Consider the following 14,582-nt stretch of genomic DNA (forward strand, 5'->3'; position numbering starts at 1 on the left):
ACAGCCTTGGCATCTGGACCCAGCTCCAGATCTGTTGACCCATCAGTCGGGGCAGCTGCACCAATCCCTACATTCTCTCAACCTCACTGCTTGGTTGCTCCACTTCCGTCTTTAGCCAGGCTTCCTATGATTTCTAATCCCGTCCGGGATATCATAGTAGCTTCCCTTAAATCTTCCACCAGAAGGATTTACACTAGTAAATGGAAACGTTTCTCCTTCTGGGCAAAGGCAAGGAATATAGATCCCTTTACTGTCCCAATTCATTCGGTCTTAGACTTCCTAGCCGAAATTTTTCATTCAGGGTCTTCTGCCTCTACAGTAAAAGTTCAGTTGGCAGCCATATCGAATTTTCATATAGGCTTATCGGACCACAACATCATGTCCCATAAGCTTTGCAAAGCTTTCCTTAAAGGTGTATTTTTACTTAAGCCTCCGATCAAAGACCCTCCACCTCAGTGGGATCTTAATTTAGTCTTCACATCCTTGATTCTTCCCCCCCCTTTGAACCTGCGGTCTCCTGTTCATTTAAATTTCTTTCCTGGAAGACCCTCTTCCTAGGCGCCATTACTTCTGCTAGGAGAGTATCTAAGCTTCACGCCCTCTGCATTCGTCCTCCCTACTTAATCTTCCATTAAGACAGAGTTTCTCTAAGGACTAATCCATCCTTCTTACCCAAGGTGGCTTCGCAGACAAATTTAAATCAATCAATTGATCTCCCATTTTTTTTCCCAAACTATACTAATAGAGCGGAGCAAAAGCTACATTATCTAGATGTTCACCGCCAGCTCCGATACTATTTGGATAGAACCAATCAAATAAGGAAGTCTGATAAACTGTTTTTATCGTATGCAGAAAATAAGAAAGGCCTTCCTGTATCTAAGGTAACCCTATCTAGGTGGCTGTCTTCTGTGATTACATCTATTTATCAACTCGGAGGCAGAGAATTAACTTCTAAGCCAAAAGCCCATTCAACTAGAGCACTAGCTGCATCTATAGCTTTTCAAGCTAGACTACCAATAGACACTATCTGTGCGGCAGCCACATGGGCCTCTCCTCATACCTTTGTTTCGCATTACAAATTGGACATGGCCTCCAGGGACTGAGCAAAATTTGGTTCCACCGTTCTCAAGAGTCTGTTTCAATGAGCCACCCAGGATGAAGGTGCTAGGGACGCGGTCCCATCCAGCAAGAATGAAGGCGAGATTGACAACTTAACATTGAGAAGTTATGTACCTACCATAACGTTCCATGTTAGTTGTCTTCTCTCGCCTTCTTTCTTCGTCCACCATCCCCTAGCCTGGACAGACCGAGAAGATCTTCCCTTCTTTGAAGGGTCCTTGTATTCCCTTGTTTCACCATCTAGGTGTCCTAGGATATCTATAGTGTAGATAACAATCTTTGGGGGGTTTTATCCCTCTTCCTCCTCCTTTCCAGTTGGAGGATTTTGTTTTATTGGCCTATGCTAGGTTTTTCAGCTTCCAAATGAGATCTGGGGAGTTATCGCCTAGCATCATGGGATATAGGGTTGCCTCGAGCTGGTAAAATAAGCTCTCGAGCTTTAGTAAGTGGCCGAGTCGGAGCCGAGGATCGGCTCCGAACCCATCCAGCAAGAAAGAGGGTGAGAGAAGACAACTAACATGGAACGTTATGGTAGGTACATAACTTCTCATTTTCTTTCCCAATCACAGTAATCATTTGGAATGTATGCTTCACAAGCTTGACGTCCATAGACAGCTTTTTCTAATTAGACAGTACAAAAGACCATAGGAGATCTGATTAATTGTTGTTCTCCTCAGATTCCAAGAAAGGTGCAGCAGTATCGAAAGCTACCTTATCTAAATGGCTGTCTGATTGCATATCCTTCATGTACAACACTGCAGACATTTCTTTAGAGAATAAAGTCAAGGCTCATTCAACCAGAGCTGTTTCTACTTCCATAGCCTTTTTGGCCAGACTACTCATTGATTGTTTGTGCAACAGCCCCATGGTGTAGGCCACATACCTTCATAACTCACTACAAAGTAAACAAGGCCTCTAGGGACAGGGATTCATTTGGTTCTGCTGTCCTTAGACAGGTACTCTTGTGAGCCGCCCAAAATTGTGGTGCTGGGGATGCTACCCATCAGTAAGAAGGAAGACTACATTGAACAACCTCGCATAAAGAAGTTATGTACTTATCATAAGGTTCCATGTGAGTTGTTCTTCTCGCCTTCATTCTTACATCCCCCCCACCTACCCCCTTCCAATGTCTGGAAGTTCGAGAGGAGCTCTGTTTGGTTTTGGTTTTTCTGAGGAGTTTCCTCTCACAAGTTGTGTATGTGATTTCCTTTTGATGTCTGATATAGATATTAGCACTAGTTGGCAGCAAACAAGATATGGGGAAGGTGGAGGTGCATTATGGGATAGAGTTTCGGCCTCGAGCTGTTGGAGACCACAAGCTTTGCAAATAGGCAGACTCGGAGTTAAGGTTTGGCTCCGAACCATGAGTAAGAATGAAGGCGAGAAGAACAACTTGCACAGAACGTTATGGTAAGTACATAACTTATTTTTTGAATGGCCCAGCCCGAGCCCATGCCTAAATCCAATAGAAAATCTGTTGGGTGACCCAAAGAGGGCTGTGCACAAGAGATGCCCTCGCAATCTGACCGATTTTGAGCTCTTTTGCAAGGAGGAGTGAGCAAATATTGCCAAGTCAAGATGTGCCATGCTGATAGACTCCTACTCAAGAAGACTGAATGCTGTAATTAAATCAAAAGGTGCTTCAACAAAGTACTAGTTTAAGGGTGTGCAAACTTCTGTAACCAGCTTATTGTATGTTTTTGATATTTTATATTTTTCCCCTAACAAATTTGTTTGTTTTTCAATTGAATTGTACAGGTTATATGTTACATTAAAGGTGGGAAAAGTTTTGAAATGTTTTGTTGTGGTCTCATTTTTTATATCACAAAAACCTGGCATTTTAACAAGGATGTGTAAACTTTTTGCATCCACTGTATAAATATCCAAATTGTTTGCAATGACCGCATTTACTCATACGTCCTGCCCCAGGTCCATTCACTTCAACAATGGTCTCAAAACATTGGTCCTTCTTATACACCACCAGTGGGTTTTGTCTCCCTCTTTTCAAATAATCTTCATCTACCTTAAAAATATTCCAGTTATGATTAATTATATTTTTAATCCCTTCAAACTGTAAGTTATAGGGTAGAGCCAAGGCTTTCTGAAAATTGACCTTCTCACCAACCATGGAGACATTGTTACTAACCTTGTCGATCCCTAATGGGGGTTAAAAATAACCCTTCTGTCACTTCCTGATTACTTCTTCAAAAATACCATGTAAAAATTTAGTTGGGTAACCCCTATTCAATAACATTCCCTTCAATACCAGACTCTGTTCTTAAAACATTTCATCACAGCTCACCATACGGGCAAGTCTCACCAATTGACGTTTAACCAAGGATTTCTTTTGATGCAATGTGTGATGACTATTAAAGTGGAATAGGGAATTGGAGTAGGTTGGTTTCCAATAAAGATTAGAATCCAATCTCTGTTCCCTCCTATTTTTAGAAATGGTAACATCCAAATGTACAATTTCTTCCCCTACGTCCATTGTGAATTTCAAAAAGGAGGTACTGGTGTTCAAGTAACAATAAAATTAGTCAATCCTCTATCTACTTCCTGTCCAAAATATTACTATGTCATCCACAAATTGCCCGAATAGTGACCAGCAGTCTGCAAACTCTTGAGTTAAGGACCACTTGACCCTCCCATTGAGCTAGGACCATGTTGGCAAACACTAGGGCACAAATTGCACCCATCGCTACTCCTTTCTTTTGCTGGAATAATTGATTTTGAAAAACAATAGTTATTCTCCAGTACTATTTCCATCAGAGTAGTGATGGTCAAGATTCTGTTATGTTGCAGGCCTGGGTGGTTACATAAAGAATCATAAAACATCTCAAGCCCCCTCTGAATGTGGTATCATATGGTTACAAACAAATTATCAGAATATATCAAATTAGAGACCTTGGACAATAAATCCCAAGATATGTCTGTATTCAGAAAGAATCCCTTTTGTGTGGGTATCTATATATTGTGCTAGGGGGAAGATTTTAGAAGCCTTAGCATCTGCTATAGGCTTTAGTGGAGGAGTCATATAAATATTTGAGTCTTTGGTATGCCAAAAATGGTGGGGTCCTGGGGTGTGCAACAGATAAGGAAGTCCCTGTCCGATGGGGTAATCTGGTCATTCAAAACCAGCTCTTCCAAAGGTACATCAATCCTACAATACACAATATTCAGTTTGTTGACTGAGACTCCCTCTTATGTATTAGTATATCGTAAAGCTAACATTTTACTAATGTAATCATTTACATCCATTACCACCAGGCCCCCACCCTTATCCGGTTTTATGATTCTAATGCATTTCACATCACTAATCTCTTTTAACAGTCTTCTCTGATGGTAAGTTAAGTTCAAGTCATAATACTTATTATCCCTGTTCAAATATTCCCTCATATCTTTTTTACATATTTTTTCAAAGATATTCAATAAGAGATGAAGGGGCGGGTTAAAAGTGCTAGGACGTTTACACACACTGAGCACACCCACCTGGCTGTTGTCCTGGAAAAACATACCCAAATTAATTTTTCTTGCAAATAATTTAAGATGGATTAGTGATTCATCCATCCTTGCCCATCTTGCCGGCAGAAATATAATGCTGTTATCAAACAGGCCCATTCATAAGTAACCTCTCCAATACTGTAATTGTTTTTATTACTGTGGGCGATTTCAAAATATTCAATCTTACGTTTCGATGGCAAATTCACTGCCTGTAGTTGCCTTTCCCCCTTCCATTCCACCTGGTTGTTCCTCTCATCTGCTGATATCCCCGCGGTTGGTATTTGTTCCTTTCTTGCATCCCCTGCTGTGTCTGTCTAAGATTCATCAGTCTGTCTGACCTCCTCAGAGGCTGGGATCCGAAAGGGGTTTCTGTTTGTTTCATTTCCATCCTCCATTTCCCTGTTTATTCCCCGTATTAAAACTGTGGCTTTTAGAGTCCAAATTGGGGCCTGAACCTCTGGGTGGGTGGTGGATATGCTTTCTTTGCTTCATAATCCTGTTTCTCTCAACGTTTTACCTTTTATATCCTTCAACTCCCACAATTTGCTCTCAATATCATTAAATACAGCCATATAATCTTTCCGTTTAAACGGACACAAATACTACAAATTTTTGCATCAAGCACAGCAGTAGACTCTCTAATCCCAGTCATTTTTCTCTTTGTTTCTCATCAACCGTTCTAATAATTCACATCTTTGTTTATTAAATAGTCAGAGTAACTCACAGTGCAATTCTGAACCGTTAATTAAACCGTTTGAATATTTTCAATTTCATAGTCCTTTCGGGACCTGCTGCTTATTTAGACAGTCACGAAAGTATGAATTCTCTAGTTGGAGCTTGAAGAGTTACAAAGTCTCTTCATTAAGCACCTTAATTTGATTGTCTAAAGAGCTGTAGTCCACTTCACAAACTTTAGTACTAAAAGTCCTTCCTTTCTTTCAGCCAATGGTATAATGAAACATCTCTTCCTATCTCATTGACTGCCATAACCGTTGTCATGGTAACACCTTGTAGGGCTTGCCAATGCCTCTGTAGAGCCAATGACTTTTTGAGCTGGAGTAATGGAGAGATCCAAACTGTCTTGTGCAGGGAATGTTTTTTTTTAGGAAATGGCTGTTGGAGTTAATTGGGATGAGTTTTGTCATGTGATACTCTATTAGTTTTGTAAATTATGGGTTAATGACTTATGGTTGTTCTGATGAAGTTGGGCATTGACCTAATGAAAGTGCTCAACCTTTTAAATAAAGTGGTTGTTTGTGTTCACCATTCATTTTTTTGTTTTTTCCTAGTCTTTTTGTGTGTTTTTGTAGTACCATTTTCTCTGTGGAGTGTGTGCGTGCGCTTGCGTAAAATATGAACACATGTAAATGTAAGTATTCGGATGTGTGCTGTACAAATTTAGGGGAATTAAGTTTCAAATCACTTTACAATAGCAGTTCATCATTGGATAGGACTATTGCATTTGGCTGGCTAAAGTTATCTTTTCCTGCTGTTGGCAAATTTTGAAAAGCCCAGGGCATCTCTGTTTTTTCCTTTATTCAACTCCCATTTCTTCCTCCCCACCCCAACCTTGATGCCCACCTTAGTTGGGACATTTGTATATCTGGAAAGTGTGGCAAACCGAGTGGATTGCCCCTTTCCTCCTCTTTTTAACCACTTGTAATGTTGCTGCACTTTTGTTGCAGAAGCTTACTTTGGAACTGTTCTGCAGTTAGAAGTTCTGATTGTGTGACTATATAACTTAACAAATACACACGAACTGCTCGCATAAAGGAATGTTGCATTACATTTTTAGGTGTGTGGTATCTTTTTTTTCTCTTCAGTTAAAGATGTTCATATTGCAGGTTCCAGTTCAAAAACGAGGAGTGCATCTGTTGCAGATGAACATACTCATGAAGAAAATGGTGATGCTGAGGTTAGAAGAAGTTGCAGGCTCAGAAGAAATAGATACGAGAACTTAAACCAGTCCATGCTGTTCGATAAACTGATAACGAAGTAAGTAACATTGATTTAACAATATTGAAGTAAATGTGTATACTTTTATTTATTAATTGGTAAACACCAGCCATTATTTCAAGGGGTCCTTTGTGATGGGTGAAAGAATTGAAACCTCTCACTCTTGTGCCTTTTCATGCAGCTTGTGACAAAGGAGGGTACTGCCAGCACAGCTAGCTGGAATTTTGTAAATAATTGTCATTTGTGAATATCAACATGTATACAAGATGCTTGTGTTACGAATGTATTAGAACAGTATGTCATGTGTGTATCAAACTGCTTGAAGGTTTTTGCAAAGAGCTTGAAAATGTAACCACAGCATGCCCTACTGGAAAAGAACAGAAATGTACTTGCACCATTGTAACTGTTTAAATGTATATATTTTAACAGTGGAAACTGGAACACAGGCAGTTAACCTCAGTCTTGCAAGTTTTAAAAAATAGCTGAAATTGAAATTAAATTACTTTATGGCAGCAAGGAGACACAAGTTCTAAAACTAAGAAGTGTTCTTTATTGTCTTGGAAGTGTTTTATTGTTTTATGACTTCCACCATTTGCCAAAGATCTGAGGTCTATGTATTTTCACAGGTGGATGTTTTACCTGGGGTAGAGTCAGATAACAAGAAATGTCATTCTACAAGCTAACCTAGCAGTAATATTTAATATATTAATTTGGAAGTATTTTAGTGAGAGACTGGATAATGAATTTTGTCTTTGATGTGACAACATCAAGATCCACTCACCACATCTTGCTTGCTGCTCTAAGTTAGTTATTAGGTTATAGTAATTCTTGGGTACAGTCAGGGATATAGCAAAGCTTAAGTTAGATGTTTTTCTTTATTTATTTGAGACTGTCCTGCAATATTTCAAATATTTCTTGCGATTTTGAACTCATATCTGTGATTGTATACTGAGTATTTTCTTATTTTTATTATTAAATATGTTTCAACCTTTCATTGTGGCTGATCTGTGTAGAAATATTTAAGTCTTGAGTACTTGCATATTTTTTTTGGTGACACTGTTTAGGCCACTCCTAATAGCCTTGCTCGTGGTCAAACTAACATTTGTGTTAACAGTAACATTACACAGTAAGACTGGACGTCCTTTGTCAAGGGACTTAAAGTAGTTAATATAGTTGGATGGTGGCAGTAATAACTACCTTATAGTTTGGGCAGAAGGGAGCATAGCTAGTAAACCTGTTCCAGACTTCCCCAGTTGTGTGTGCTGTGAGTGTGTGCGTGCGTGCTGTGAGTGTGTGCGCTACTTGGGCAGGGACACACAGCACTGGTTGGACAGAGAGGGGTACTGGAGGTCTTGGCTTGGCCACTCAGCTAAGATCTTAATTCTATATCTGTGCCAGTGGGGAGTCTTACTGGGGATCTGGAGAGACAGAGAGAAACGAGAGAAAAAACACCCCCAGACTGACACTGATATATGTGTGCTCTTAAGGGAAATTGACATAGAGAGCTGCATCTTGGAATACTTTGTCCTCCCAATGTATGTCCGCCACTGGTGTCAGTAGTGAGAATTGAGGCTCCTTGATTACTGTTCCAGTGGAGGGTCATCACATAGCTATTTCTTAGTGTTAGAGTGTATAGTCTTTTTATTGGTTGCTTTGGTGTTATGGTGTAAGGAAAAGGGGTCCATATGCTTGGACACAGAGCAACTATAGAATTCTCCATTTTTTTGTAGCTGCTCTCATATTTCATCTCTGCTCCAAATGTGTGTCATTGGCTTTTGCCCTTAACAGATCTTCATCAGATATAATTGTTGTGACTATATGATGTATGTATTATACAAAGAAATTTGTTATATTCAGCTGTGTGGAGTTTTTCTAATTTTTTTTGCCATTCGTTAAGAAGAAGAGGGCAGTTCTGTGCCTATATACTTTAACATTATCATTATTACAGGTGCACTTGTGATATTTATATGTAATCTCAGTGACATAGTATTTTTTCTTTCAAATTTCTGAATTTGACTATTCCAGTAGTATTATAGAACTATGCAAAGCCAGTGTTCCAAGCAGCTCTCAGTTCCACTCGCAGGCTGTTTTTTTGTTTGTTTTCTAGAATGTAGAACTACCCCACTGGGATGCTCATGATGCGTGTTTCTCATATTAGCCAGGGGAGTGATCTGCTCTCCTCCTCAGTTTCTGCCCTTGGTTAATTCCAAGGAGTCTGTCCTTGAGACACATTGAGGTAATGTTTTCTCTCTAGCTACCCCTCAGTTGTACATTTTGTGAAAGAAACATTCAGACTAGTTAATCACATCTTTAGCTTGGTCTGGGTTTTATTTCTTTGTTACTTAAGAAATGTAAGGATGTTGTTTTGTAGCTTGGAAGGGGGTCGATGGCATTTTCAGACTCCTGATGAAGTACATTTACAGGCTAACCCCATATTCTTTGCCCCATTGACAAGGCGCATCCCAAAGCCAGCTCTGTTTTCTTACTGACAGTTGACATGCTGACCCATAGCTTTTGGTCTCCCTGTCTCTTGATAACAAAGTCTTTTACATGTTAGAAGTGTTTAATTGCTGTATCACTTTTTGTTGTAGGCCTTGTTTGTATTTTTCATTTGTGGTGGAACAGACTCTGGAAAAATCTATCATCCTTGACTTGTAGAAGGAAATAGATCATCAGAAGTGATAGTACTTCAACCAATTGAGTGTGGTGCAGTATGCGTCATTCTTAATTATGCCAGTAGCAGTGAGTGATCCCTATACTGGTTCATCTCACCTGAAGGGTGCCATTATGTATAGGTTCATAGGTTCATACTAGGCTATCTGCCCGAGGGCATTTATAAGCCTAGCCCATAGTTTTGTGGCTTGCGCCACCCCTTTAGTTTGGAGAAACTATGCCCATTATTTAGCTGTGCCTCTGTCGAGCAGTGACACTGAGGTAACCCCTGGGGTGTATCTGCGATCTCCCATCCATTGGTCAAGATTCCTCTTGAACAAGGCCAGCGAGGTGCTCTGCCTCACATAAACCGGGATTTTGTTCCACAGCATAGGGAGTCTTTGGATGATGAATCTATCCCTCCAGCACGTCCTATTAATAACCGTGTCGAGGTTTGTCTCCCGCCCTTGTGGCTCTGAGGGATCTAGATTTTTTGAGATGAAGCATGTTCATCAAATCTGGGTTTGACATGGCCTTGTATGTCAGGCATAGGTCACCTCTGAGCAAGCGGTACGCAACTGAATATAACTGGAGTTCTTTCAGTTGGGCAGCATAAGACAGATTTTTGAGACCCTTTATCCTTTTGGTGAGGAACTTTTGTGGCCTCTCCAGCTGCTGCAAGTGTCGGGTCAGATACATTCCGAATGGGGCATTGTACTCGATCATTAGTCTGATGAGTATAGGGAGACTATGACTTCCCTTGATCTGGATGTGAATCCCTTCTTGATAAGGTGGGCAATGTAGAAGGTCTTCCTAACTACTTTAGCAATATGCGTGTCGAATGAAAGGCTACTGTCAACCTGGGTTCCCAGGTCCCTAATAACTTCTTCTGTGTTCAGGGGATTGCCACCTATATGGTAGCTAGGGGTAACCTTATTTTTCCCGAAGGGTATGACTATGCATTTCTTGGCATTTAACTTAAGGCCATGGCTCTGGCACCAGTTATCCGTTTCTGTGAGACCCTTCTGAAGGATATCTGTGTCGGATGTGTTTTCAACTACGGCGCCCAGTTTGCAGTCATCTGCAAACTTTGTCAGCCATAACCCTCCTGTGTTTGCTTGTACTTCAGAAAAGTAGATGCCAAACCAAGAGTGGGCCCAGGACTGAGCCCTGTGGGACACCACTTGTGACAGGCTTTGAGTCTGACATGGCGCCAGCAACTCTGACCCTGTGGGTTCTGTCACTCAGCCAGTTTGCAACCCATTTTGTAATGTATGGGTTTACATTTAAGTTGATGAGTTATTCAATGATACCCGAGTGGGGTATTGTATCGAAAGCCTTCGCCAAGTCTAGGTAGGCTGTATGGACTGCCTTTCCCTCGTCAATGGCCTTGGTGACTGTTTCGAAAAAGTCAACCAAGTTTAAAAGGCATGATCTGCCTTTGACAAAGCCAAACTGGGTTGGATCCAAAGTCTGCAAATTCCCTATGTCTTTATTTATGAGCTCCATTATGATCCTCTCCATGGCTTTGCAGATAAGGCTTGTCAAGCTAATGGGACGGTAATTTCCAGGGTCGATGGAGGCACCGCCTTTGTGGAGTGGGACCACAGTCGCTGTGCGCCACTCCCTGGGTACATATCCGGAGGTGAGACTAAGATTAAACAGCTGTCCTAACTGTGGGTTTAATTCCTCATTGAGTTCATGGAGCGCACAGCCGGGGACACCATCAGGTCCCATGGATGCTGTGTTCTTTGCCTTGGAGAGAGCAGTTCTCACCTGGGCGTTAGAGATGTTTGGGGGCTACAATCATTTGGTATAGATATCTCTCCTTTAGGGGTGGAGGGGGGGGAGAAGTTTGCACTGAACCTGTCAGCCAGTATGTTGGCAATGTCTGTAGGATCAGTAATCTTCACATAATTTTGAACTAATTTTGAGCATATCTGGGAGTTTCCTCCTAGGTTTCTGACATAGCTAAGGAATGCCTTATGGTTGTCTTTAGAGTCCTTAGCTATTTTTTTCTCAAAATTAGCTTTGGATGATTTTATGAGAGCTCTTAGCTTTTTACTTAGTGATCAGCGGTGTCTTACCTTTTAAGGATTTTGCTCTGTCTTGTAGTAGCTTTCTCCTTTTGTTGTAGAGTTTGTTTATGGCTGGGGTCCACCAGACTGGACGCTTGCCTTTGGTACAAAGAGTCTTTGTTTTGCTTGGGATTGCCTGATCCATGCAGCCCTGCAGGTGCTGGTAGAAGGCATTTGTAAGTGATTCAGCGGTTTGAGTAATGTTAACCTCCGGCTCAGGGGCCTTAAAGGAGACCACACTAGTCTTTAGAAGTGTGAAGTCGGCTTTCGAGAAGTTCTTTACTGTGGTCTTTTTCATTTCGGGTGGGGGCGGGATGAGGACCTCCAGCGAGATTAGTTTGTGATCAGATGTCACCAGTGAAGGGGTATACTTCTGGCGTTGAACATTGTGCTCCCATGTTCGTGATGATGAGATCAAGTATGTTCTCTCCTCTTGTGGGGATGGTGACTAGTTGTTCCATGGCATTTGAGTTTATGAATTCCAGGAACTTTTGGGCTAGAGTGTTTGGGCTTGAGTAGTGTTCCCAGTCTATATTAGGGTAGTTGAAGTCACCTAGTATGATGGTGTTCGGAGATACATTTATCCCCTCTAGTGTTTTCAGGAAGGCCATATGAGGTTCCTGAGTTTGCGAGGGTGGCCTGTAACATGCTACAAATTGCAGAGCAGTCTTGCCTATGGTTAATTGCACCTGAATGGTTTCCGATGCATCGTGCGATGCCACCAATCTTGAGGTGTGGGTGTCCTTGATGAATATGGATACCCCTCCTCCTTTCTTGGTATTGTCCGGGTTTTGGGGCCGGAACGCATGATATGAGGTAAAACCTGATAGTGCTGGGGTGCTCTCAGGAGCCTTGAACCAGGTTTTTGTCACAGCACAGACATCGATGTTCTCCATACTGAGAAGGGCCTCGAGTGTCTGCATCTTGAGGTTGAGACTTCTGGCATTGAGCAGCATTACCCTTAGTTTTTTTTCTTTGTTTTGTTCTAGGGTGGTAGGTTTAGAATTTGAGCCTTGCCTAAAAAAGGCACTAAGGGGGTGGCAAGAGCCTTTGCCAAAATCCGGAATCCCAGGGGTGACAAGTGCAAGCCGTCCCTTGCGAAGCAGCGTGGCTTGTCCAGCATGTCATCCCAGGCAGACAGACATTGGATCCCCTTTGAATGACACCAGAGTTTAAGCCAATTGTTAAAGCTGATCATCTTATCTCTGTATTGTGGCATCATTCTTGGTGAAGGTAGGATACTGCTCAAGGTCAGGGTCATACCTGCTTGGGTTACATAATCAGAGAGCTCCTCTATGTCTCTTTTCATGTAGTCCAAGGAGGTACGTCTCAGGTCGTTAACACCAGCGTGGACAATGATTGAATCGTACTTGTACCTGCTGTTGAGAGACCTGAGTGCATGCGTTATGTGGCGGATTCTAGCACCCGACAGGCGGCTTACTGTGACCTTCTCCTTACTCAGTCTGGTGAGTGGGACGTCAGTGTGTCTGACTATGGAGTCACCAATGACTAGTGTGTCTGGCATTGTGTTTGGCCTTAAGGGCTGTGACTGCTTGACACTCTGACTGTGTGGTCTATGTGTTGCAGGTGTTGTGTTCTGAGGTGGTAGTTGTTTGGGTGTCTGCTTTGGTGGCCTCTGCTGTTTTGGTAGATTTTTGATCAGAGCCTCCGAGTATGTCTTTGTGTGTTTGTGTGTATGATTTGAGGTTGTGATGGTATTATGTGAGACTGGGTCTATGGTGTGTGTGGTTACCTTCTCCTCCTGTCTGGTCTTGCCAGTCCTATGTTGAGAGAGCTCAGCCTCCAGTTTGGCCGTATAGTTGCATCTCTCGCATGTATTTGTGTTTTGTGGGAGGAGGAGAGGGTTGTCTGTGTACATGAGGCAATTGTAACATTGCCTCAATATTCCCAGGTTCACCAGCTGAGCAGGAGAGGACATTAGCAACTGATCCCTCGACATGCTAGAAGGAATAGACAGAAAAACTTTAAAAATAGGTTCTGGGGGATGTGGGTGACCGAGAAATGGGGTTTGTTTTTTTGGGGTACTTTCTATAACAAGAGTGCTGTATCGAGGTGATAAGTACTGTAGGAGCAAGTGCTTAGCTATATAGATAGAGAATAGTCTACTTGGGAGTCAAGTAGAGATAACTACTTGGGAGTCAAGTAGAGATAATTTATAGTTGTAGGATACACTAAATAGAACAGTAGTATACTTTGAGGAAGGTAGTTTTAAGGGAAAATTTGAAGAGTGGACTTTAGGTAGCCCTAATAGTTTAAATCTGCTTAACCGGCGCTGCCCTAGTGTGCAACGGTAGCAGCTCCGCGCTAACGCGTGCTTTATAGCAGGGGGCTGGAAAAAACAGGAAATGACCAACGAATTACTAGTTGCTGCTTCTAACCACTCCTCTGAGGACAAACAAGCAGCTCAGTACTCCCCACTCCCACTGGTGAGTAAAGAAACTACTTCTGACCACACAAGAAAATGGAGGAACACAGAAACCAAATACAAAGCCCAGGGATCAGCAAAATCTGATCACTGGAACAACTAGCTAGGAAAGTTTAGGAAAGGAGAAATATTTTTTTGTTTTTGTTTTTGCAAACAGACAGGAAAAAATGCAGTAAATGCTTTGTTTTCGACTAAATTGCTATCAAAGGCTGGTACACTTGAGTGTATTAGCCTGTTTGTTACTTTTAAGCAATACTTTAGCCCACAAGTGCAATCAACAATATAAGCTCACAAAAACAGGAAAATAAGGTAATAAAACAGTAATACAGGCACAAACAGTAGTCGAAAAGCTCAAAAGATCGAAAAATGCAAACTAAAAAGTTTAAAAAATACTTATGATCAAGAAAGTTGCTTTTTCTGCTCTCTGCTGGCTTAGGAACTCTGCAGGGGACCACGAGGAGCTATGCCAAGTTCTCTAATGCCAGAAAAGCCCGCCAAAGCATGCTTTATAGCAGGGGGCTGGAAAAAACAGGAAATGACCCAAAATGGCCAACGAATTACTAGTTGCTGCTTCTAACCACTCCTCTGAGGACAAACAAGCAGCTCAGTACTCCCCACTCCCACTGGTGAGCAAAGAAACTTCTTCTGGCCACACAAGAAAATGGAGGAACACAGAAACCAAATACAAAGCCCAGGGATCAGCAAAATCTGATCACTGGAACAACTAGCTAGGAAAGGAGAAATTTTTTTTGTTTTTTTTTTTGCAAACAGACAGGAAAAAATGCAGTAAATGCTTTGTTTTCGACTAAATTGCTATCAAAGGCTGG

The 14,582-nt window shown here is 41.7% G+C and overlaps 1 protein-coding gene across 1 annotated transcript in view; it reads left to right on the top strand.

Moving 5' to 3' along the window:
• The window catches only part of ATAD2 (ATPase family AAA domain containing 2), a 1,885,102-nt gene that overhangs the window by 422,514 nt on the left and 1,448,006 nt on the right, over positions 1-14,582 (top strand). The window contains exon 4 of the mRNA XM_044066177.1: positions 6,468-6,618. Within this exon, the coding sequence (XP_043922112.1) occupies positions 6,468-6,618 (151 nt within the window). The remainder of the gene's footprint in view (positions 1-6,467; positions 6,619-14,582) is intronic.

The sequence above is a fragment of the Protopterus annectens genome, chromosome 3.part1, assembly GCF_019279795.1.
Source record: "Protopterus annectens isolate FY-2018-M chromosome 3.part1, PAN1.0, whole genome shotgun sequence".
Taxonomy (NCBI): domain Eukaryota; kingdom Metazoa; phylum Chordata; order Ceratodontiformes; family Protopteridae; genus Protopterus; species Protopterus annectens.